Here is a 24,692-nt window from a genome sequence, read left to right as displayed (position 1 = left end):
TTTTTCTTCAGAGCTCTCATATTAATTGACATCAGCTGCACATCCCCATCAAAGTCATCCATGGGAGACAGGATTCCATATCATATTTCTCTCACATTTATTTTGTCGGTGGGCCATAATCTAACTTATCTGTTTAGCAAATCATTGTACAAAAATATAAAATATTTTGGTACTATTATAAACAAAATATTGTATAAAAATAAAAGAAAACAGTGATTGATCAGAGGGGAGATTTTAAAGGGATAAAAAAAATAACAAATAAAATAATATTTTCATCTCTTTCATCTTTAAATAAATATATTTGAAAATTTTAATATCTTTATAACAAATAAAAATTAAGGGCATATTTAGTGAACCGAACTAGCCGAAGAATTTAATTCATGATTTTTTTTAATTCGATCGATCGATCGATCCAACTCGAGATTTATAACTATCGACGAGATTCACACGATTAAACTCAGCCTATTGAGTTTACGATTAAAATTGATATTAATAGAATCAAACACTTCCAGTGTTAAAATTAAAAGAAAAACCCTTCATTACAGCAAATAAAATGAGCTTAGAACACAAAGGTCTTCTGATCATAACCTAAATAAAACAGTAATCTTATTTGAAGAATGTTAAACATCTCCTGAACTTAAGCTAATCCACCTCGTCTACTCTCAATAATTTAGCATGAACTACTCTATATGCTGAATGAGATGAATCATTCACAAGTTAAATAGGTTTGTTATCATTAGAAATCATGATCATATATGTTTTATATCTGGATGCATGCTTACATGTAAGGCCTTAATCATTCCACAGAGGAAGGCATTCAAAGAATCCAAGTGGAATCATCATACTCAGATACTTTAATACATTTGATAAACCAAGGAAGAATTCCATCTTGGTAAATATTAAATGTAATTAGACACATCAATCATATTTACAGAAGAATATGGTATATTTTTAATTATTATTTTTTAGTGTCACTTGCATGACTTTTACACTATTTGGAATTTAGATGATCTTAATATGCTCTCACTTCTCAATAGAAATTATCATGATTTATAGTAGAAATCAGAGTCAATTATAATAAAATTATAGTTCTTATCACATATTTACAGTTATTTTCTGTAATTTCATTAATATGTATTATGTTAAGTAAGCATTAAGTTAATTTAAGTCAATTTCTGCCATTTATGGGTTATTGTTTTTGACCAAACTGACCCTCAGGTCTCAGCCCCCTTACGCCTTCTGCGGAGGAGTGTTTTGGTAATTTGAGCGAGGCGTCCGCCATCTGCCAACCGGCGTGCATTAACTCGTATCGTCTCCTTCGGATGCCACGTCAACCGTCCGACCCCCACGCAAACGAACCGGACGGAAGTTGCGATTTTACCTTCCTGCCCCTGCAAACCGCCGTTTGCTCCCGTCACGCACATTTAAGAGTCTTTTTATTGTATTCTCAGAAAACAGTACCAAATTATTATTTACCATTGGATGATTGGTGTCAGTAATACACAGCAATGCATTTATGGTAATTAAATATTAATCCATATTCTTAATTGCTCACCAAAGAATTGGGGTGGTAGGTGTGCTGCCGAGGGCTTTTTCGTCCATGCGCCCGCGAACGGGCGTCGGTTGAGCCTTGAAAGCCAGCCGTTGCCTAACGGCGCCGTTAAGAAAAAGCCGCTGAGATCAAGTAACGGACCGAAACTATTTTCCACCCGAGTTGCCTACGCATCTGTCTGATGCTCCCATGTGGGGTCCAGCTTCCCGTGATAGACTGAAGGGTATGCAATCGAGTGAAGGAAATAAGTATTACGTAGCGACCGCTTTATAAAGTGATCCGAGATCGAAGAAAGAGGCGAACTCGACCTTTTTCGGTTGATCGTGATCGGTTCCTTGCGATTCTTGTTGTTGTTCGACCGGGGAGCCTTTGTTTGGTCGATCACCAGGCGGACGATCTGTGGAGCGACCCTGGTCGGTCAATGGATTCTCGGGGGACGGTGGAGTCGCCGGAGGCCGCGAGGCCCGCGGCGGTGGCGCTCGACTTCACCGACGCGGAGGTGGCGTCATCCCGCGCGAGGATCCCCAGGAGGATACGGCGGAGGCTCCTGGAGGGCAAGAGCAGCGGCCCCTCCAGCGTGGAGGAGATCGAGGCCAAACTCAGAGATGCCGACCTCAGGAGACAGGTAGTCTCTTGGAGGAAGTTGGAGCCTCTGGTCCTCTTTTGGCGATTCTGATCACGTTTTCGCGTCGAATTTTAGCTTCTTGTAGACAGTTTGAAGTTTTCATTTTCTCTCCGAGGTGGGAGGTCTTTGTCTCTTGAAATTTGGTTTTGTGTCGAGGTTTAACTCGGACAAGATGATCTCAGAAGGTAGGTATCTGCATCTTGACGTCATCATTACAGAAAAGATTGAATCTCTTCTTGAGTGTTTTCTTGGGTTTCACTTTTTTCGCCTTTTCTTTTCTGGTGAGTTCGGTTGCAGGTTTTTGGTGTGGGGTTTCTTTAGGGGTCTTTTCCTTGTGGGGGTTTTGATTGTAGGTACGTTGTTCATTGGTTTTTCTCCTAGCTTGTTTAAGTTGAGCCTTTTCTTTTCTTTCTTTTCTTTTATTTGATAGTTTCTCGGTTTCTTGATTCAGTTCGTTTCTTGGTGTATAATTTTGATTCTTTTTCTATGTTGGCTGTGTTTTCATTTTCGTATTTGGCAACTTTTTTACTGTCATGTGTTCTCAAAATTTTGCGATTCTTATGGAGCTCCTTCATTTGTGTTTTGGATCTTCGTTTAAATCGGACCCTACTTATGTTTTTACTGATAGCTTTGTGTGTGTTTTCCCCAAATGTGTTATGTGTTTCCATTCGGTTTATATTTGTTTGTCCACATCTTTAATATTCGCTTCATCTGCTTTTATGGGTTTGAATAACTCCAAATGCTTCTTCACGATCACTGTTTTTCTTCCTACAAAAAAGGGTTCTCTTCTGTTGTTATATTGTTTATTAAAATTGTTGTGTCAAGATTAATTTCGTTTAACCTTCTTTTGTGTGGCTTGTTGCCGCTTTGTCCGTGGACTTCACCTTTGTTCCGCGTGATGGTCTCTATCATCACATACACAATTTTGCTTATAGTTAATACTTTGGGAACTGTGTTGCTGGTGTAACTCCTTCCAAAATTTGAATTTATGGTACTTTGAGTCACTTATATATAACCTTTTTTTGTTTCATTTTCACAAAATTGTAAGCATCTTTTATACCCTTCTTTCTATTTTACTCATTGGATTTCCTTTTGATGAATTATTGACTTTCTTTCCCTTTCGTCCGTGTTCACAGATTTGCCTGATAACCTCTTTTGTTTGCCACTTTTTTTTTGGTTCTATATCTTCATGTATTTGTTTATGATGTTTGGTTAGTCTCTTCTTTTAGTTTATGCTTCCAGAGAAACAAACGGTCACTTTGGTATTTTCAGTCATTCTCTAATTATAAGCCATTCAATGGCACAACTTATTACTGTTAGACCAAATTGCCATTTTTATTAAGATAGATTCTAAATAGTGGTTTTATTATTGGTTTCTGTTGGATGCCATCTTTCTAGCTTTTGCTGTTGAATCCATATGCGTTTACCTTTTCATATGGAGGGTCTCTTCTCTTTTAGGCTTGATATTTGATTTCACCTCTTTGCTTTCACATCACCGAATAATTTTCCTTTTTAGGAAGATGTAGATTTCGATTGGGGGTTCTTATTTCTCATGGTTGTTAATTTTGAAATAAAACCTTTTGGTGCAGCAATTTCATGAATGGTTAACGAGCAAGGCAAGACCAAAACCAAGAAGCCCCTCATGGTCATCAGGAGAGGATGATCCTGGTCAAAGGCTTGAAGCAAAACTTTTTGCAGCCGAACAAAAGAGGTAATTTTCCCAGTAGTCTCAACTTTGTTTATTATTATGGGTTTCTCCATCATGTGTAATATTTCTTCACCGTGCAGTTTTTCTGTAACAGTTCACTCGGCTTTTAGCTTTGAGGAATGTCTAATGTTCTATTTCCAGTATCTAAAACCATTCTCTTTTTAATTTCAGTTATTATTATTATTATTATTATTACTACTACTATTATTATTATTATTGTTGTTGTTGTTATTATTATTATTATTATTTGTTCCATATGGCTTAAAGTTGTTTTTGACTATATTGGCATGCTCCCACTGACAATATGATAACCTAGCTTATTCATTTTGGTATGTCTTGAAAGGCCATTTTATGCATGCAACACTGTGGTAAGCTTCAGTTAGTCTGATCGCTTGGCTATTTCAGTTGGATATATTGCATAATTTTGTTATCAAAAGTGTTCTCCCCTTGAATGAATAGGTTGAGCCTTTTGACAAAGTCACAGATGCGGTTGGCTAGGTTGGGTGAGTTACGACAAGCTGCTAAAAGTGGGGTAAGAATGCGTTTTGAGAGGGAACGTGAAGAACTGGGCACAAGAGTTGAATCTCGTGTACAACAGGCCGAGGCAAACCGCATGCGCCTTATTAAGGCTCATCTTCAGAGAAGGGCTGCCATTCAGGAGAGAACTACAAGATCTTTGTTGCAACGGATTATCCGAGAAAACAAGTATAAAGAATGTGCGCTTTCTGCAATCTTCCAGAAGCGTGCTGCTGCTGAGAAAAAAAGGATGGGTTTGTTAGAAGCAGAAAAGAAAAGAGCACATGCTAGAGTAGTGCAGGCACGGAGGATAGCCAAAACTGTGTACCATCGAAGAGAAACTGAAAGGAGAAGAATGAAAGAGCAGTTAGAAAGTCGGCTTCAAAAGGTATGTGCTTGCTGTTCTAGGTTCTGTTTGATAAATATTATGGTCTTATATTCTACCTTAAATACATGTTGCTTTGGTGAAATACTTACTATCTATTGGCAGAGATTATACCAAGACACCATTTTAGATCATATAGTAGGCTCTCCTGACAGGCAGTTATGTAGTGTCTGCCAGTGTTAAATGGTTTGGTTGCTTGAGACTTTGACAAACTGCTCTGATGTTCAGGCAAAGCGACAAAGGGCAGAGTATCTGAAACAAAGAGGTAGCCCACGTAGTACTGCACGACTCAATTTAATCAGACATGGAGATTTTCTTTCAAGAAAATTAGCAAGGTGATTTTTGTGCATTAGTTGATAACGTCCTAATTCTTTTTAACTTTAAATTTCTCATAGTTAATTGGATGTTTAGGTGCTGGAGGCGGTTTGTGAGATTGAGGAGGACTACTTTTGCTTTGGCTAAAGCTTTTCAGGTTTTGGAATTAAATGAGGAGTCTATTAAAAGTATGCCATTCGAACAGGTTGCTCTCCTGATTGAATCAACCACATCACTTAAGACAATGAAAGCCTTGCTGGAACGGCTGGAGAGCCGTTTTTCACTTCTACTATCATCTGGACCATCAGGTGTGGAGAATATTGATCATCTGCTTAAGCATCTGGCTTCTCCAAATAGAAAAGTTCCAACTAACAGAACACCAGGAGAGAGAGGTGGAACAAAAAGAGGGGCCGTCAGAGAATCTAGGAGTGTTGAAACAACAATGTCTAGGTACCCAGTTAGAGTAGTTCTCTGTGCTTACATGATATTAGGCCATCCAAATGCTGTTTTCAGTGGTCAAGGGGAGCGTGAGACTGCCTTGAGAGAGTCCGCTATAAGCTTTCTTCAGGAGTTTGAGTTGTTAATCAAGGTGATATTAGGTGGTCCTAAAACTGCTCGCTTATCAAGTCAATCATTTTCAGATGTGTCTTTGGATCTTCATAAAGAGTCATCTAATAGTTTGCCTCGGGAGCAAAGTTTCAGATGCCAGCTGAGAACATTTGACTCAGCATGGCGTTCTTACCTGTACAGGTTTGTGGTATGGAAAGTGAAAGATGCTAGATCTCTGGAGGAAGATCTTGTGAGAGCTGCTTGCCAGTTAGAATTGTCAATGTTGCAGACATGCAAGATGACTGCAGAAGGACAGCCATTAGATCTTAGTCATGATATGAGGGCTATACAAAAGCAGGTGTGTTTGATCTAAATACTGCTACATGGTTTTGGACACAGTAATTTACTTGGAACTTGCATGAGACACAGCATTCAGTGTTTCTGAATACCAAAACAGGTTTTTTTGTCTGAGTTTTTTTAGACTTACTACTTTGCTAAACAGATAGGCTTGCATGTCACATATATGACCAATGTTTCCAAATCATGTGAATACAAAGTGCTTCTATATCTGAATAAATTGCTACTTTTCCCTTGAATGCTCTCTACCTATATGTGGAGTTAACATATTTATGTATGAGCAACTGGTGACCTTGTCAGAGCTATCTAGTGTTCGACTGTCTTGGTCAAGGTACAAGTTCTGAATGTAGTAGTTGTAGCTGAGGTTTCAGGAAAGGACCTTCAGAAGGTTATCCACAAACGACTCTTGAAAATTTTATCATCTTAGGCGACATGTAGAAGACACCCAAATTTGAGGAAAGGATTTTCAAAAGGTTATATAGAAATGACTGTTGAATATTTTGTCATCTTAGGCCACATGTAGAAGTTACCTAAATTTGAGGGGTCGTTTTGGCAAAACAATCAACAGCACGTCTCCTATTGGGATGGGGAACTTGGTCTCGAGGCTAAACAAATCTTTTGAATGGTTTTGCATACAGTTATTGGATTGATGACTATCTAGAAACATATTTTTCTCTTAGAGCAGACAGCCTGGTTATGATAATAGTTTTTTTTTTTTTGTCTTTGTTCATTGGCTGTTCAATGTGGTATTTAAATTAATATGAGCTGGTTGTGACTTGTGATGGTGTCCTAAGTTAATATTTCATTTTTACCATTACTATCTAGAAACATATTTTTCTCTTAGAGCAGACAGCCTGGTTATGATAATAGTTTTCTTTTTTTTGTCTTTGTTCATTGGCTGTTCAATGTGGTATTTAAATTAATATGAGCTGGTTGTGACTTGTGATGGTGTACTAAGTTAATATTTCATTTTTACCATTACTATCTGAATTACAATTTGGATGGCAAAATTACAGATTTTTTTAACGACTCTTTATCTACTCCTTTCTGACGATCCTCTTGGTGACAAGGTTGACTAGTGTGGAGCTTTTATCATTATTATTTCCTTGCAGTCATCATCATGTATGAGAGGCAGGGGGACAAATGACAATGACAGAGGGTGAGAGAGACCGAATGGAGGAGAGTAAAGCAAGTATGGTGTCAATAAATGGATTCAAGCAGATGAGGGGGCAAAGAAAAGGATTAGGATGTAAAGGAAGTATTGAATAGGACAGGGAAATAGGTCGGATGTGTTGCTTTTGAGAGAGCTGGAGCGTATTTAGAGTAAGGATTGTGCTCTTATAGGAATTGACTGCAAATCCAAGGGCATATTTTAACTTTTTAGTTCATGTGGTAACGGTTGAGTCAACATTGTGAAATCTTACTAGACCATCACGTTATATTTTCAGCAATGACAGATATTCTCTGTCATTACAGGTGAGAGAGACCGGATGGAGGAGAGTGAAGCAAGTATAGTGTCAATAAATGGATTCAAGCAGATGAGGGGGCAAAGAAAAGGATTAGGATGTAAAGGAAGTATTGAATAGGACAGGGAAATAGGTCGGATGTGTTGCTTTTGAGAGAGCTGGTGGGTATTTAGAGTAAGGATTGTGTTCTTATAGGAATTGACTGCAAATCCAAGGGCATATTTTAACTTTTTAGTTCATGTGGTAACGGTTGAGTCAACATTGTGAAATCTTACTAGACCATCACGTTATATTTTCAGCAATGATCAGATATTCTCTGTCATTACAGGTGTTTCCTCATTAATTTTTTGTTTTTCCAGACACCTTGAACTTATAAGATCTTTTGAATACTTGGTTCGTCGGATATTTACCAGAAATTATTTATTTATCTTTGCATTTATTATCCAACGTATGGTTTTGGCAATTTTAGGTTATTGAAGACCAGAAACTTCTAAGGGAGAAAGTACGACACCTGAGTGGCAATGCTGGTATTGAAAGAATGGAAAGTGCTTTATCAGATACAAGGTTCAAATTCTTTGAAGCAAAAGAGAATGGAAGCCCTTTAGCAAACCCTCTTGCTCATATTTCATCAACTTCAGCATCTAAATCTCTGGGAAAACAATTGGTTTCCGTGTCTCATGAGCACAAAGTTGAGATTAAAGGGAGATCAAATCGTGTGGTTCGTTCTCTGTTTGGAATTTCATCTTCCACGCAGCCCCGAGTTGGTACAGAAGTTCAAAATGTAGATGTTCAATCCAGTTGCACAGTGGGAACACAGTCGTCACCCACGGAGAATGAACTCCTTGTGAATGAAATAATGCATTGGGGCCATGGATCTTTTTCTAGTAATCCTGACACTATCAAATCTGAAGAGATTGGTATCAAGGTAATTGTAGTCTTCCTCCAAAATTTGACATTTAAAAGATTTGAGTTTTATCTACGAGCCATCTCATAACACATGAAAGTGACTAGTTTGTGTTTTATGTAAGCCATCTCATAACATACGACAATATTTGTAAAAATATTTTTGATATACTTATATAGAGATTTAACTTCTGAACTATTAAGTTCTTTGAGAATGATCAGTGGTGCACTGTGGGCTTTGTTTCACATAATGTGGCACTCATTTGGTTTTTCTTTTTTCTCTTATTTCTTTCCAATATATTGGTTCATGTCATTAAATCTATTGCAGATAGTTGTTCTACTGTCCTCTGAGGTTGATCTCCGATGTATTATATTTTGTTGGGCCATTAATTGATTCTGTTTCATGGTTTTTCATTCTTACAGATTAAAGAGACAATGGAGAAAGCATTTTGGGATGGAATATTGGAATCTTTGAAGACAGGCAGACCTGACTATGGTAGAATACTAGGCCTTGTGAAGGAGGTACGAGATGAGTTATGTGATTTGGCTCCACAGAGTTGGAAGCAAGATATTCTCAATAGTATTGACCTTGACATTCTATCTCAGGTATATCCTCAATCAATTAGATGTTAAACTAAATGTGTTGGTACTTGTTTTCAATTATACCCTCTTTTAACATGTCACACTTATTGGTCCACTACGATATTTGATCCTTGTTTTGATGTCCAACTTCAAGCTCACAATTTTCTTATTTGGTCAAAGGTCCTTGACTCAGGCTCTCAGGATATAGATTATTTTGGAAATATTCTAGAGAATGTTCTGGTCATGCTGCAGAAACTCTCTTCTCCTGCAAATGAAGATGACATGAGAAAAGCCCACCAGAAGATGTTGAATAGTTTGACAGATATTGCTCGATCCAGTGACAAACAGAGTAACTCTTTTGTTGTTGCCTCGATCAAGGGTCTGCGTTTTGTTTTGGAACAAATACAGGTTAGATACTTGGATCATTCAGCGAAGTACTTTAGTGGTTACCAACTACTATATTCTCAATGAAAAAAAATATTTTTATATTTTATCAATTTAATTGATTGTATCATCCTTGAACTTTTCTAGATGCATTAGTCTCTTCAGATTTGTCAATTTCTTTAAACATAATATTTACATGACATTTGAATCTCCTACTGTCAACGCTAATGAATATTTATTTTGAATGGAGTCAAAAAACCTTCTTATCTTCGTTAGAGAGGATTCTGAGAATATGGACTGATATCCTGTTCTGAATAATTTCAACACACACACACACACACACGTATAGATATAATTTCAACATAATATACCTAATGCTCTTTGGGGTTTTTATATTTTGTTAGACAGGAAACCTTATCTTTGATGTCTGATGAACTTCTAGACTTTATGCAACAAAGACATGAACCGATGCTTTTGATAGTGCTCACTGGAAAGCCTGGTTTTTGGAATTTGTGCACTTATAAATGTTGTCATACTTTTCAAAAAATTGAATTAAGTGTTCTTTTGACAGACACTGAAAAAGGAAGTCAGTGTAGCCCGTATCAAGTTGATGGAACCACTCATCAAGGGATCTGCAGGGTTGGAGTATTTGCAGAAGGCATTCACTGACAGCTATGGATCTCCTCTTGAAGCTGCTAATTCTCTTCCAGCAACTCTTCGTTGGTTATCCCCATTAAGCAATAGTTTGGAAGAGGAATGGAGTGAGCATATTGATCTCTGTTCTATTTTCTTGGCAAATCATGTGAGCTCTTTTATCTCTATAAAATTGGCCTTTGCTCATATCGTGTTACCATAAATGTTCTACTAAAGTGTAGCTGGACATACTTAATCCAGGGTCTTCCTGTCACTGCTGTTCGAACAGGTGGTAGCCTTTCAGCATCATCAAAACAGCATGATGGTCTTTTTAATGCTTCAGGTAGATTTTTTTAATAAATGAGACTTACGATATTTCTGACAAAGTAGTTGTGGGTCTAGTTCAGTAGTGATGTACATCTGCACTATGTTTGGTCACAATTTTAAACAGCACAATCGGCATTGATCTTTCTTCTTAGCAGGTGTTGATGAACTACCAGAGTGCAATGGAGAAATGGTGGACAAGTTGGTAAGGATTGGTTTGCTAAAACTTGCAAGCGCGATAGAGGGATTGACATCTGAGACCATCCCCGAAACTCTTAAACTTAATGTTTTGAGATTAAGAACTGTTCAGAGTCAATTCCAGCAGATAATTGTCATTGCAACAAGGTGCGGTTTTGCTGCTTATTCCTTAAGTTTTGCTTTGTATTAGTAAATAAAATGGTCTGAAGTTAGAAATTTTCCTTCTGTTATTTATCGCACTGATCATCGTATGCAGCATTTTGGTCCTTCGACAAGTTCTCCTCAGTGAGAAATCTGTTGCGTCTTCGGAGTTGGAAGCTGTAATATTAAAAACTGTTAAAGGGCTCTCAGAGCTCTTGAAAAGTTCACCTGATGTGGGTGTCAAAGATATTATTGAGGTGGTGGTGAGATCATCAAGCTCATACTCAAATACCTCTTCGGAAACAAAGCTCCAGAGCAGAAAGGAGATGATGGCAGGAATGCTTACAAAAAGTTTGCAAAACGATAATGCTGTCTTCGCAAAGGTTTCACGGTCGATCTATTTGGCAGCACGAGGAGTCGTACTTGGTGGGAGCGGGGCCCGGGGGAGGAAACTGGCAGATGCAGCGCTCAAGCGAGTCGGGGCCACGATGCTCTCTGACCAAGTGGTTAATGTGGGCAACGTGCTTATTATGATGGCGATCGTCACCGGCCGTGTTCATGACCCATGGTATAGGGTCCTGGTATGAAGATTTAGTGGACTAGTCAGTGTCTTGTATCTAAGGAAATAGAATAAAGACTTCTAATCTGGATTTGTGGGAAAGACCTGCAAATTATGATGTTCATAATTCATCTAGTGTAGGACTTGAGTTTCAAAATTGTTGCCAATGGTTCCTTACCCATCTTCTTTGGGCTTTTGGTGACTCGAACATCGCAAAATGTGGTGAGGAAGAATCTCCGTATTTTGATGTACATAACCGTGGAAAGATGTGGTGTATATCAATGTGAATTTGTCACTTATTTCACTTCTTCCTCTTTACAGGTTTGTGTATGCCAATAGTGATACTCTCTCTCTCTAGTCATCCTGTCATTACACTATATTGAAGGTCTCTTGCAACACTAGGAGACTGGCTATCTCCAGGAAAGACAGCAAAACGATTTGGAGGCAGGTTTGTGTATGCCAATGGTGATTCTCTCTCTTAGTCATCATGTATCATTACACTATTTTTAGCAATTATATGAACCTGAAGATCTAGTTGAGAAGTGAATTTGAAGTCCTTCCACATTCTGAGGCTATCTATTATACACATTTGGAGGTTTCCATGGTGTTGTGGGTGCAACCCATCGCATAGACTCAGGACATGTACTTGGAAGATACAATGTGGAGGCAAAAGAAGAGGTTTTGGATGCTCGAACACATTGAGGGCAGAGAGGGAAGCAGTTGTCTCTTTTATCTTTCTCCTCTTTGTTCTGGTGTGAGTCCTCCTTTGCCGCAGCTGGGGCAGCTCTTGAGACCAAATCCTTGGCAGTCAAAGCACCTGAGACATTTGAAGTCAGGTGAAGCAGTAGGCCATGATTAAATGGTGATCCAAAAATGAATCGAGTCATTTACTTACTTCCATCTCTCGAAGATGTTCCCATTCTTCTTGTTCTTTCCTGTTCCCTGCAGTCAATATGGCACTGGATGAGTTCAAATTTTTTTTTTCCTCTACAGATCCTTCACATCTTGTTTCTGCCTTTCTCTCTACCTTAAACCATGCTGAAGAAAGAAAACTTGAAAGCATTTAATTTTGGTCTGGAAACACAAAAGCTGCATGGATGATTGCATCATGATAGATAAACAGCATGGCTGGTGAGGCAGATTATAATTTTCCTACTATGAAACATGCTGTGTGTTCTCTTTCTACACTTTAAACAGGTTAGTGATTGCAATCTGACCTTACACCCAGGGCATTCAATTGCACCTTTTCCACCACATTTTCGACATCCTTTCGATACCTAAAAGAAATCAGTTTATCCAATTGATATTACATAAAAAAATATTTATTTGATTTTAGTTTGTAGAAAATAATCCTATGTTCTGCATCATAGGCCACAAATTCTCAAAAAATTATCCAATTGTTCTTCATGCACAAGGTTGAACTTGTTTACAGATTTTGACATCATTCAGTACTAATCAGAGTGATTTTTTTTTTTCTTTGAAATGAAGATAAAATTAAATACATACTTTTTGCTCTTTGAGAAAAAGGAAGCATACATACAGGTTTGACAGACACAGCCCCAGATTTTGATGCAGAGACTCCACTCCTCTTTGCCCTTGTTTGCCATGGGTGAGGACATGGTTGTGGATGACTTCTCAGGGAGGGTACTGTGGCTATCTCCATGACTTATTATGTCTGCCTCCAACTTTTTTTTGCTGTCTTTCCTATTTCGACAATTGATTAGGGAGTATGATATTTATTGTTATCAACAGCAGGAGCCACTAGTTTTGGCCACTGGTCTCCCCCTTCTTATCTTCCTTCAGATACTTTTATCCACACAGCTTGGATGTGGTGCACATTCCACTACTTCCAACAGTTCCAAGGAAGAGACTGTGATGTAAGCTTGTTGCTTTTACTTGACCATTCTAAAATTCAATTGAGCATACACTTTAATTATGTTTACATGACTCAATTGCACACCTTGAATTACTCTGCCTATACTATTAATGTAGTATTTCTGAAGCCAACATGGTAAGAATCAATTCAGTTCATCAATGTCATATCATTGTTCTTGTCAGGGATGACATTAAGATATTCTTTAAACAATTCAACAAAGCTAACTACAATAACAAAAAATATATAAATATAATGCACTTGTAACAAGTCAAAAACCTAGTAGAAAGTCTAAAGACCTAACATAAGAAGATAAGCAAGTGTGGCAGGTGTTGGCCAAGAAGGATTCTTTATTTTTCTTTCCCTCTCTTGTTCACTGCCATTCACACTCAATAATTCTCTTCCAAAAACTACTAATCATCTGACATACTTCTAAAATACAAGGATTAAAGTACCTTAAGAGCACACAAACCAAACCATAGCATGATCATGATCAGATCTTAAAGGAACTCATTGGCAGAATGAGATGGCTGTACTTCAACTGTACCACCATCTTCTTCTTCTTCACTGTAGGTTCTAGAGAAGTGTACTACACTTCTCCCACCTGCTGCTGCTGCTGCTTAATTACATGTTTAGGTGTGATGGAAGTTGTCCTTTGACATTCCATGTAGTCACAAACTCTAACTTTGATTTGTACACACCATGCATCAATTTTTCTTTCCTTGCTGTGCCAGGACTCTTCACAGATTGGAAAGGAAGAGGAAATGTCTGAAACCTTGACATGGATGATGGAAGGCATTATATAATTGTGGATGGATGCCACAATAATTAGTATAATGGAAGGAAGAGAGTTTCTTTAGAATATATACAATTAATCAAAACAATAATTCTAAAAACTCATAAGAGCAGGCAGGTCATAATACATCTTTTATGCTTATTAGTATAAGCTAACAGAAGTTAATATTATAATTTTGTATTTTGTTTTTGTTTTATTTACAATGACATTTTTTTGATTTTTTGACATTAGGATGATAAATAATCATGGTTTAGGAGGTAACACCTCACTCTCATGTGGTGCAATCCAAATCAAGAGCTTATTTAATAGTTTTGGTAATTAGGTGAAGTATTTTACTCCTTGAAGAAGAAGAAGAAGAAGAAGAAGAAGAAGAAGAAGAAGAAGAAGAAGAAGAAGAAGAATATGACACAGAACACATGTATATTAATTATTATTGTATTCATGAAACTCAACCTACTAAAAGATTGCAATTTGTCCTACATAAATTTGCAGCCCAACTTCACATCATCAACTTGGTCAAGACAGACAAAGAAGCTATTGTCTGACATGTGACTTCTACTGTCAATTATTTGTTTTGCACCACCTCTTCTCTTCTTCTTCCTCCTCCTTTCTGTTAGGCAGACACATTAATTACTTTGTGTCAATCTTTTATATAGTCTTCATTATTTCCAATGCAGGAAAGAATAAGAAGAAAAAGTTGGTACAACTCAACTAACCCAATGTCACATCCACACCATCTCCCACAAAAAAAATAAAAATAAAAATAATTAGAGATCCAAATTGAGAAAAAAATTAATAATAATAATTATTATTATTCAACCAACTGTTCACATCCCTCAATTAATGAATAGTTGCATTACAAGAGAAAAGAAAATTATATTGAACCAATGGAGAACCCCACCCGGTTCAATTGATCAAATGGACCGGACCGTGGTGGACCGCGACAGAGACGCGCTCGGCGGCTCGCAAGCGTTCAGCGAGCGTTCGAGCCCGTCGACGACCTCCGTCATGGTCGGCCGCTCCCGCCCCTCCGGGCTCACGCAGTCGATTGCCAGGTAGCCGACGTAGGTGACCGCCTCGATCTCGCTCGGCTTCGGCGGTGGCAGCCTCGGGTCGAGTACCCGGTGGACGTCGTCGGCCGCGATGTGCGGCATGGCGAACTCCACCACGTTCCTCGGCGTGCCGCTGTCCTCGTTCTGGTGGATCACTCTGCAGCCCGTCAGTAGCTCCAGCAGCACGACTCCGAAGCTGTAGACGTCGCTCTTGGCGGTGAGGTGCTGCAGCCGGTAGTACTCGGGGTCCATGTAGCCGACCGTGCCAGCGGCCCGGTCCGGAGGGTGGCAGTCCGGTCTGCGCTCGTCTTCGACCGGGCTCATCAGGGAGAGGCCGAAGTCGGAGACCTTCGCCGTCCAGGTTTCGTCGAGCAGGATGTTGGAGGACTTGATGTCGCGGTGGATGATGGGCGGGACGGCGTAGGTGTGGAGGTACTCGAGGCCGCGTGCGGCGTCGAGGGCGACGCGGAGGCGCGCCCCCCACGACGCGAGGGTCGCACCCGGTAGCCGGTGGAGGTGGTCGTGGAGCGAGCCGTTGGCCATGAACTCGTACACGAGCACGCGCTCCGGCCCCTGGTTGCAGTAGCCCAGCAGGCGCACCAGGTTCTTGTGGTTCACGCGGGAGAGGAGGGCGAGCTCGGAGAGGAACGCCGACTCCTTGTCAGGGCGCTTGTTCTCGGCGGGGCCCGGGGCCGTGGTCGAAGACGACGCCGACGTCTCGGCCCGCTTGATGGCCACGACGCGGCCGTCGTCCAGGGTGGCGCGGTAGACCGACCCGAAGCTGCCGGAGCCGACCTTTTGGGACTCCGCGAAGTTGTCGGTCGCGGCGAGGAGGACCGACAACGGGAACTCCTCCACCATGGCGCTATGTCCTCTGCAAAACAACGAGCTAAATCGGCATTCGATAGGCGCGTGTAAGCCTCCCGAGCCGTGCGGCCTCGCGAGCGCGGACGGGAGGCCCGGAGCTAGCGGCCGCCTCGCCGCGCCGGAGTCATGTATGCGGCCGTTGCATCGAGCGAAGTAGAGCAAACAGAGGATCAATGTCACGAGCCCGATGGCGAACCCGACGGAGCCGATAACCACGAAAACCGTCTTCCTTCTACGAGGAGTCGCAGCTGCGTTTGGAGATGCCGGAGGAGGTGGAGGAGGAAGAGGTGCTCTCGGACTACTCGCTTCTCTCCCGAGCTCGCAGAGAGAGCAGACGACGCGGCCATTGGCGCACAACTGGCCGGAGCCTTCCAGGGGACCGCAGCGACAACTAGACGTCGGCATACAGGTGCCAGGCAACACGCCCTCGAAGACCACCGGTTTGTGGCAGAAGACGGCGCTTCCCCAACAGGCCAAGGAATAGTTGATCCTGAGAATTCCACAGATCGTACTGCCCTTCGCATGAATCGCCACGAACTCGGTGTTGGCGAGGCTGGACGGCAAACTGGAATTCTCTCCCCAGCACATTACTCCTCCATGGCTGCCGAGCGCGCACGTCTTGTTCTCCCCCAATGCCAACGAGCTGATCCTGATTGGAATTACTCCCACCTCCGGCTTGCCCGCTCCCCAGCACACCAGCTTGCCGTCCCCGGTGACCGCGCAGGCGTGCCAGGTGCCAGCGGCGATAGTGGAATAAGTCCCTGGCGGCTCCTGGCCCACGACGCCGGTGTCATTTCCAAAGCATGCGATCTCCCGGCTCAACAGCAGCCCGCAAACGAAGTCGCCGCCGACGGCGATATCAGAGAAGTACACGCCCTCGGGAAAGGTGAACTGGTTCCAGCGCCAGCAAGTGGGACGGGGGAGGCTGCCGCCTCGGATGCCGCAAACATGCGTGTCTCCGGCGGAGAGATCGGCTAAGGGCGGCCCGCTGTAGACCCTCCTGTAGTCCGGCGACCAGCCGTTGTAGGACTCCTGATACAAGTCCCACCAGACCATGGTGGAGACGTCCGTGGACAGGCTGAGCAAGCACAGGAATCCATCTCCACCAGCGATGGCAAAGGAGGAGATGGCGCCCGACCTGTAAATACGTCGGTGCCCCGTTGGCAGGCTGGTGCAACTCAGGTCGTATCCTCTGTTGGCATTCGGTCGAACGACGGCGCAAACCACTACAACGTTCGAGATACGGGAGATTGCTACTGTTGACAGAGAAGCTGCAATGCTTGGAGAAGAGATGGCGACAAGAAGAAGCAGCAGGAGGAAGCGTAGGAAGAAGCTTGGAGGAAGCATTGGCAGAGAAAGGCGGTCAAGATGGTACAGTATCTCATCGTATCAGAGAGAGGTCGAAGAATAGATCGATCGTGTGTTGGATTTCTTGGGGAAGAAGAGGATGGAGAAGGCAACGAACGCGGCTTTAGGCGTGTAAAAATGACTGTAGACAAAGTCCACTTCAAGCTTCGAGTAAGAGTCAATGTGGAATTACCCTTCCTAAGCTCCTTTCAACCACCATGTCTGACTGACTCTTTCCTTCCTTCTGGTTAGGTTTGGTGTCAACAAGAATCTTGAAATGATCTGACAACTCTCGCACAGAGACCAAACTGGCATCTGCATGACACACACAGAGAAGACCGGCATCGGCATCGCTATTTTCCTCAAATTTGTCTTCGTTTACAATGCTTTTGACCAGTTGAGACATTTGAAGGGTTGAAAATAAGAAGGCATGTTCTGAACTCTTCATTCTTAAGAGAGAATAGCTGATGATTTGAATCCATCATACGTAGTGGTAAACATTGAGAGCAGCAGTTGCCATCGTAAGATGGAAAAGCTTGTGGAACTTTGGAAGCAATGCATGCTGCCTTGGTTCATTGGATCTCCTTCCTTCCAGAGTCAAGACTGGAGATCCATCCAAGAAGGATTCCTTGGTTTCTCGGTGAACAATTTGATGATGGATTATATAGCATGGGATGAAGCCAGTTGCAGAAATTGTTTGTGCTCTATGCATCTTTCACAGCTCTTGTGAACATTCATCAACCAAATTCAACAACACCGAGCATGCTGAACTCTGTTTCTTCCTTTCTTCCTCTCGAATTTTGGTACAAACAGTGGAGACTTAAGTCCGGACTAATTTCCGTTTTATGTATCATCCAACCAATACAGCCAATATTTTCAAGATTCAATATGCAGAGCCCGGTCAGCTAACATGAACCGAGAGAGAGAGAGAGAGAGAGAATATTCTTCGAAAATTTTTATTTTCAAGAATAACTTTTATGACAACCTATCAAGCCAAAACGTTTTCTTCAGTTTGACTCTCATTGTATTATGAAAAAGAAGTCATTGATGTCATAATCAACCCAATGTGATCCAAACCCGTATACACAGATTGTTTAAGATAACACTGAGGTCAAAATGTTGAGTTCTCAAATATCACCTATACAAAAACTGAGGTTGAGAGAGGTTTCTCGATCCGATCCTGATGTTCAAGTTAGTAACACAAGGCATATGGGTTGTCTCTCCCTTATCACCCTTGTAGATAAGAGACTAATAAGAGATCGTTGGAAGCAGTTAGAGACTGTCTTCTCATAGAATATTCTATTTATTTATGACTAAGTATAAAAGCTTATCTTCGACATAATGAAAAAGATGAATATCACTTTTTTTTACCACTCGCATCTATACTCACATATTTCGGGTTATTAATCTAAATATTGAAGGGATCGAAACAAAAAACCTCTTTCGATCTCAATTTTTATGCAAATAACACATCGTGAGTTCAAATTTTCTTCCGTAGAAATATATTGAAGAATCCTATAATACAAGTTCGAACCATATCAGACTAATCAAGATGCTAATGACTTCTTTCGCTAACGCATTACTGCTCGTAAAGCCTTCCATAGCTCAGTAAAGCGGGTCAAGTAAAAATGAAACCGTAAACCAATCTATTTGAAGGGTGTTTTTATATTATTGCTCAATTTGCCAGTTTTGAGTCTCGAGAAAATGGTAGATTGTCACAAGCAAATTGCTTCGATGATTATAAAGCATCTGGCATCGTACCTATGATCAACTTATGCCAAAGAACCTATTGAGCTCTATCGATCTCACATACAATTTTAATGAATATTTTTTCTTTTCTATACCATACAGAAAAATCAATATCATCGATATTTGATAAAGAGAAATATTCATCTCAATCGTCTCATAATTCAACATGTGATAATACAATGGTATAGAAAGAACAAAGCCTCATAAATATCATCATAATATAAAATATTTAATAAATATTTTATTCACATCATAAAATATTTTTTTTTTCACTGAATTCATTATAAAATTCTCATTAGATCAATTATTTTTTAATCGAAATCATTATTTTTAATTATGTTACTATGGATCGTATTACTAAACCAATCCGTTCTCAATTTTCTTACATGTCGACACTAAATCAGACGGTCGAAACCAATTGGATCATACGAGCTCGAATCAAATGGGACTAATGGGATCATCACCACCGATACTTTCTATAACTACCTCAGGAAAGGCAATGTAACGTCAACTTCAACCCTCTCTCTTTCCACACTGACAGACACAGATATCAGCTGTCCTCTTGCAACGTGAACAGCGTACCATTCTGCCATAACAATTTGGAGGCAGAGGCACCCGAAACAGAGACAAAATTTTCCTTTCTTTTAGATGTCGACAGGAAGCCATGACACCGGGAAGAGAGAGCTGTGCTTGGGTACCTGCGCACAAGCCGACATGACTCGAACGCAAGCAAACCGAGCAGGCGGCGCAGATGATGTGAGGTGCACGGGGTCTTCTCATGTGAAGAAGAGGTAACTGAGACACACGAGACGTGAGCAGGCATTCAAACAATCTCCTGCTCAGCCACTCTGTGCGAATAGCTGGGAAGAGGACAACGGGGTTCGGAATCTTTCGCCTCTCATGTCCATTCACTGCCACCACCAAAGGGACATCCGAGGCACCTTCGAAAGAAACTCTCTTCTCCCGGAATGTGTTCTTCTTCTCACTTCAATTTCTCTCCTTTTTCTTTGTCTTGTTGTTTGCATAGGGCGTTGATTCAATATAAGACGGGTGTGAGACGAACGAAGTGCACTGCCTCCATGGCCGTCTCCTCCACAGTCCACACGAGAAGACCAGCTTTTGCAGAAGGATTCATGTGCTTACATGAAAAGATGTTCTGCTTGGCAATCATTTAGTTGATGATGGAGTATGATTGTGACATGAAGTCTTACACAGAAAGTGTTCAGAAGGTCTGTAAGTGCCATTTCAATCATCTTTTGAGTGAGAGGAAACTGATGGGAAATAGGCATTAAGTGTAGACAGAAGAAAGAACATAAATGGCTTTTCTTTGCTCAAATTCATACATAGAACTTGAGATATTATAACCATAATCATAAAATTCAATAATAATAATAAGTGTTTATCCTTCTTTTTTATTATTTATAAAAAAAAAAATTATTCATATTTTTAACATCATAAATAACTATATTTTATAATAGAAATTATTAAACCTATCTGAGTTGATTCTGATAAGTATCCCTACCACTGACTATAGCTCCTCTCTGAGAAACCTTTGTCTCTGAAATAGATGCAGGCTGGCCTTTCTTTCCCTACTTCTCTTTTAGAGAAAGAACTTTGTTGGCTGAACCACTGTCAATCAATCAACCTGCCATTTGATTCTTACACAGTGTTAAAAGGCTCAGATGGTGACCTCTCAGAAGGGTAGCTTTCCCCCTCACCCTCAGTGAACAATTCCATTCGATCCAGCAATGGAGGGAGACTTCCAACGCCATTAATGGGATGCAAAAAGGATTCACTGTGGAATGATTGAATCACAAAAGTGTGCAGGAGGAAAAGGATTCACTGTGAAGGCAGAGGAGGGAGCAAAGAGACTCTGTTTTCTGAGGCAAAGAACAAAAAAAGCACACACACACACACACACACTCACCCAAAAGCTTTAGTGATTCCTTTCCATGATCTTTCATGCTCGTATCGTCATCAACATTTAAACTCGATTACCTGCACGCGATGACGGAGCTTCCATCACAGGATGCTTACTGTGCCATTCCCCTTGCAGTGACCACTCGAAGTCTGGTGAGATCTTGTGATCCATGAACACCAAGGACATCACAAGATACAACTTGTGTACGACTCTGATGTGAGGCCCAACAAGTGCAGCAGCGTTCGAGGACAAATGCCTGTTGCCGATACTGGATATCCACATCAAGTTTCATGCCACAGGAACAGTATCTCTTCCCACATTCTGAGCCCCTTCATGAAATAAAACCTGGTTCTGTTACAGGTTTGTGTCACAGTTCACTGTTTGATTCCTGGTGGTGAAGCAGATGAGGATGCATGAGGCTTCATACAAACACCTTTAATACAACCCTGCAGCTGAAATGGTATTTGTTTTGATCTGCTGATATGATCTAAACCTGTTCTCTTGTTCCCTCTTTAAGACTCTTTTTGTATCTCTACAGTTACTACTCTCATCACCACCTTCAACACATCGGAAAGCACTACTCTCTTGCAGAGGTACTGATTCCATATGCCTCTGTTCCGTCACTCTCGTGTCTCTCCTCCAAATCTGTTCATGCTCTCAATCTCCTTTCGGCGGACACTTAAGAATGCCTGGCCTTCCTTTCAGCTCCAATGAGCACAACTGAAGCCTCACAAAATGGACCCTCGTCTTCTACTCCTCACCTTGCTTGCTCTCCTTGGTTCTTGCGCTTGCGCTTCCATTCATGGTGATGCCTTGGCATTAGCTTCTCTAAGAGAAGGCTTCCTTTCTTCCACCTCACAACTAGTGAGCTGGAACACTTCCAATCTGCTCTCTGTCTGCTCCTGGTTCGGAGTTCGGTGCGAGCATGATCGCGTCGTCGGGATCGACATCTCTAACCTGAACATATCCGGCTCTGTTGCAATGGACATCTCTGGCCTTGACTCCCTCGTCAACCTCTCCCTTGCCGGGAACCAGCTTCACGGTGAGATCAGAGTGTCGAACTTGCCGAGCCTTCGATACCTCAACATCTCTTCCAATCAGTTCCACGGCGGGCTGGATTGGAACTACTCGAGCCTGCCGAGCTTGCAGGTGTTCGACGCCTACGACAACAACTTCACAGCCTCGTTGCCGCTCGGCGTCCCAGACCTGAGGAGCATCAGGTACTTGGACCTCGGTGGCAACTACTTCAATGGCAGCATCCCGGCGTGCTACGGGAGCTTAGCTGGTTTGAAGTACCTCTCGCTAGATGGCAATGATCTCAGAGGTCGAATTCCCAGCGAACTGGGCAATCTCACGAGCCTCCGGCGGCTCTATTTGGGCTACTACAACGTGTTCGACGGCGGCATCCCAGTCGAGCTCGGCAAGTTGATCCATCTCGCCCATCTCGACCTGTCGAGCTGCGGCCTCGGCGGACGAATCCCCCACCAGATCGGTTATCTGATCAACCTCGACACCCTCTTCCTCCACACCAATCGGTTGTCTGGCCCGGTGCCGCCGTCGCTCGGCAACCTCACGAGGCTGGTCTTCCTCGACCTGTCGAACAACGAGCTCACAGGAGAACTCCCGCAGCAGCTCGCCGCGCTCACGGAGCTCAGCCTGTTGAACCTCTTCATGAACCGGCTGCATGGGCCGCTGCCGGCGTTCCTCGCCGTGCTGCCGAATCTGGACACTCTGCAGCTCTTCGTGAATAACTTCACCGGCGGCGTACCGGAGAAACTCGGCGGCAGCGGCCACATCCGCGTGCTTGACCTTTCGTCGAACGAGCTTACCGGTACGATTCCCGCAAACCTGTGTCCATCGAACGGGCTCCAAGTTCTCATCCTCTTCAGGAACTTCTTCTTCGGTCCCATCCCTGAGAGCTTGGGCATGTGCTTGAGCCTAACGAGAGTGAGGCTTGGTCAGAACTCTCTCAATGGAAGCATTCCTTCAGGATTCCTGTACTTGCCGCAGATCAACCTATTAGAGCTCCAAGACAACCACCTCTCCGGCCCGATGCCGGAAAATTCCAACACTAGCCGGAGACCAACCCAACTGGTCCACCTAAACCTCTCAAACAATTCGCTCACCGGTCTTCTTCCTTCCTCGATCCGCAGTCTATCTTCGATCCAAACCTTCCTTCTCGGCCGCAACCAGTTGACCGGTCTGATCCCCAGGGCCATCGGCTCCCTGAGTCACGCAATTAAGCTCGACCTTAGCTGCAATGGCTTATTGGGCTCGATCCCACCCGAGATCGGAAACTGCACCCGGCTCACCTACCTCGACCTCAGCCAGAACAACCTCTCCGGCCCCATTCCGCCGGAGATCGCCGGAATCGGGGTGCTAAACTATCTGAATCTTTCGCGCAACCAACTGAACGGGTCGATACCGAGGTCGGTCGCGGCGGCGATGAGGAGCCTCACGGCGGCCGATTTCTCCTTTAACGATCTCTCCGGCTGGCTGCCGGACTCCGGGGAGTTAGCCTACTTGAACGCCACCTCCTTTTCCGGCAACCCCAAGCTCTGCGGACCGGGTTCGAACAACTCGTGCGACTACGTGGCGGGGGCACCCCGGTCCGGACGCTCCCACGGGGACTTCGAGCTGGCCCTTGCGCTGGCGCTTGTCCTCAGCTGCTTCGCGCTTGCGCTGGCGGCGGCGGGGCGGGCCAGGTTGCAACGTGGCGGGTCCGACGGGGCCACGTGGCGGCTCGCCGCCTTCCACCAGGTGGATTTCGGCGTGTCGGATGTGCTGGAGTGCATGAAGGAGGGTAACGTGGTCGGGCGCGGCGGCGCGGGGGTGCTGTACCGCGGCCGGACCCGTGCCAACGGCGATATTGCAGTGAAGCGGCTGGTGAGGCTGGGATCGAACGGGCACGACCGCCGCTTGGACGCCGAGATCCAGACGCTCGGCAGCATCCGGCACCGGAACATCGTCCCCCTGCTCGCCGTCTGCTACATATCGGGGAAGACCAACGCGTTGGTGTACGGGTACATGAGCAACGGCAGCCTGGGGGAGCTGCTGCACGGCGGAGGGGGCGAGCGGTTCGGCTGGAGAAGACGGTACAGGATAGTGGCGGCGGCCAGGGGTTTGTGTCACCTCCACCATGACCGCAGTCCCATGACCGTGCACCGCGACGTCAAGTCGAAGAACATCCTGCTTGACGCTGCGAATATCGAGGGACACGTGGCGGACTTGGGGCGGGCCAAGTTCTTGCTCCACGGCGGTGGCTCCGAGTGCATGTCCGCCACCGCTGGCTCGCACGGCTACATCGCTCCAGGTATGATTCTTCGTTCTTTGCTGTGCTACCTTAATTCACCTGATCTAAGTTTCAATCAATAGCCCTCTTATGTTTCCCGATGCAGAGTATGCGTGCGCTCTCAAGGTGGATGAGAAAAGTGATGTCTACAGCTTCGGGGTGGTGCTGCTGGAGCTCATCTCCGGGCGGCTGCCGGTCGGAGGATTCGGGGACGGCGTCGACATCGTTCAGTGGGTAAAGAGGGCCACTAGTTGCAGCGGGGACAATGTTGGACACATCGTGGACCTAAGAATTTGCAGAATGCCGACAATGGGGGAGGTGATGCATGTCTTCTCTGTTGCCATGCTGTGTGTCCAAGAGAACGGTGTCGAGAGACCAACGATGAGGGAGGTAGTGCAGATGCTCTCTGAAGGAGAGCAGAGGACCAACCTCTATTCTCCTCTATCATCATCCTCCTCTTGTAGGAGAGCAGGGCAGCGGCGATAGGGAGAACAAATGCTTGAAGCCATTTCCAGACCTCTTGGCCTAGTGATCAGTGAGATGTAAGAGTTCATATTCCTTTATGTAAGCGTTTCTTTGCCTTCAATGAGAATAGAGG

The 24,692-nt window shown here is 43.2% G+C and overlaps 4 protein-coding genes across 5 annotated transcripts; 2 read left to right on the top strand and 2 right to left on the bottom strand.

The window, feature by feature from the left end:
- Positions 1-1,841: 1,841 nt before the first annotated feature.
- LOC103995950 (uncharacterized) lies at positions 1,842-11,501 on the top strand. Of its 2 annotated transcripts, none has more exons than XM_009416715.3 (12): positions 1,842-2,177; positions 3,767-3,888; positions 4,345-4,789; positions 5,015-5,121; positions 5,198-6,008; positions 7,943-8,398; positions 8,800-8,982; positions 9,139-9,366; positions 9,914-10,144; positions 10,237-10,318; positions 10,458-10,644; positions 10,754-11,501. In XM_009416715.3, exons 1-12 carry the CDS (start codon positions 1,974-1,976, stop codon positions 11,223-11,225), a joined length of 3,528 nt encoding a protein of 1,175 aa, XP_009414990.2. In that variant the 5' UTR covers positions 1,842-1,973; the 3' UTR covers positions 11,226-11,501. The 2 variants fall into 2 exon arrangements, with proteins under 2 accessions (XP_009414990.2, XP_009414988.2); XM_009416713.3 differs by having other exon boundaries at positions 10,455-10,644.
- Positions 11,502-11,732: 231 nt separating this feature from the next.
- LOC135585541 (protein PHOTOSYSTEM I ASSEMBLY 2, chloroplastic-like) lies at positions 11,733-12,922 on the bottom strand. The gene is made up of 4 exons (XM_065122738.1): positions 12,738-12,922; positions 12,415-12,474; positions 12,093-12,139; positions 11,733-12,014 (listed from the first exon to the last, which is right to left on the bottom strand). The coding sequence occupies exons 1-4, from the start codon at positions 12,858-12,860 to the stop codon at positions 11,927-11,929; spliced, it is 318 nt and encodes a 105-aa protein (XP_064978810.1). The 5' UTR covers positions 12,861-12,922; the 3' UTR covers positions 11,733-11,926.
- Positions 12,923-14,646: 1,724 nt separating this feature from the next.
- On the bottom strand, positions 14,647-17,299 carry LOC103995952 (serine/threonine-protein kinase-like protein CCR4). The gene has a single exon (XM_009416719.3). The coding sequence runs from the start codon at positions 17,130-17,132 to the stop codon at positions 14,781-14,783; it is 2,352 nt and encodes a 783-aa protein (XP_009414994.2). The 5' UTR covers positions 17,133-17,299; the 3' UTR covers positions 14,647-14,780.
- Positions 17,300-21,537: 4,238 nt separating this feature from the next.
- LOC135620439 (leucine-rich repeat receptor-like serine/threonine-protein kinase BAM1) lies at positions 21,538-24,580 on the top strand. Its single transcript, XM_065123364.1, has 2 exons — positions 21,538-24,115; positions 24,201-24,580. The coding sequence occupies exons 1-2, from the start codon at positions 21,538-21,540 to the stop codon at positions 24,578-24,580; spliced, it is 2,958 nt and encodes a 985-aa protein (XP_064979436.1).
- The last annotated feature ends 112 nt before the right edge of the window (positions 24,581-24,692 follow it).

The sequence above is a fragment of the Musa acuminata genome, chromosome BXJ2-8 (assembly GCF_036884655.1).
Source record: "Musa acuminata AAA Group cultivar baxijiao chromosome BXJ2-8, Cavendish_Baxijiao_AAA, whole genome shotgun sequence".
Taxonomy (NCBI): Eukaryota; Viridiplantae; Streptophyta; class Magnoliopsida; order Zingiberales; family Musaceae; genus Musa; species Musa acuminata.
Note: the sequence above shows the minus strand (reverse complement) of the source record. Positions and strands in the feature narration are given on the sequence as shown.

Coding starts and splice junctions, on each gene's coding strand:
- LOC135620439 (XM_065123364.1), top strand. CDS start 21,538: ATGGACCCTCGTCTTCTACTCCTCACCTTGCTTGCTCTCCTTGGTTCT. Junction 24,116..24,200: donor GCACGGCTACATCGCTCCAG/GTATGATTCTTC, acceptor TTCCCGATGCAG/AGTATGCGTGCGCTCTCAAG.
- LOC103995950 (XM_009416713.3), top strand. CDS start 1,974: ATGGATTCTCGGGGGACGGTGGAGTCGCCGGAGGCCGCGAGGCCCGCG. Junction 10,145..10,236: donor CTATTTTCTTGGCAAATCAT/GTGAGCTCTTTT, acceptor TACTTAATCCAG/GGTCTTCCTGTCACTGCTGT. Junction 10,319..10,454: donor TGGTCTTTTTAATGCTTCAG/GTAGATTTTTTT, acceptor CTTTCTTCTTAG/CAGGTGTTGATGAACTACCA.
- LOC135585541 (XM_065122738.1), bottom strand. CDS start 12,860: ATGGAGATAGCCACAGTACCCTCCCTGAGAAGTCATCCACAACCATGT. Junction 12,475..12,737: donor GGGCTGTGTCTGTCAAACCT/GTATGTATGCTT, acceptor GATTTCTTTTAG/GTATCGAAAGGATGTCGAAA. Junction 12,015..12,092: donor AACATCTTCGAGAGATGGAA/GTAAGTAAATGA, acceptor CAAATGTCTCAG/GTGCTTTGACTGCCAAGGAT.
- LOC103995952 (XM_009416719.3), bottom strand. CDS start 17,132: ATGCTTCCTCCAAGCTTCTTCCTACGCTTCCTCCTGCTGCTTCTTCTT.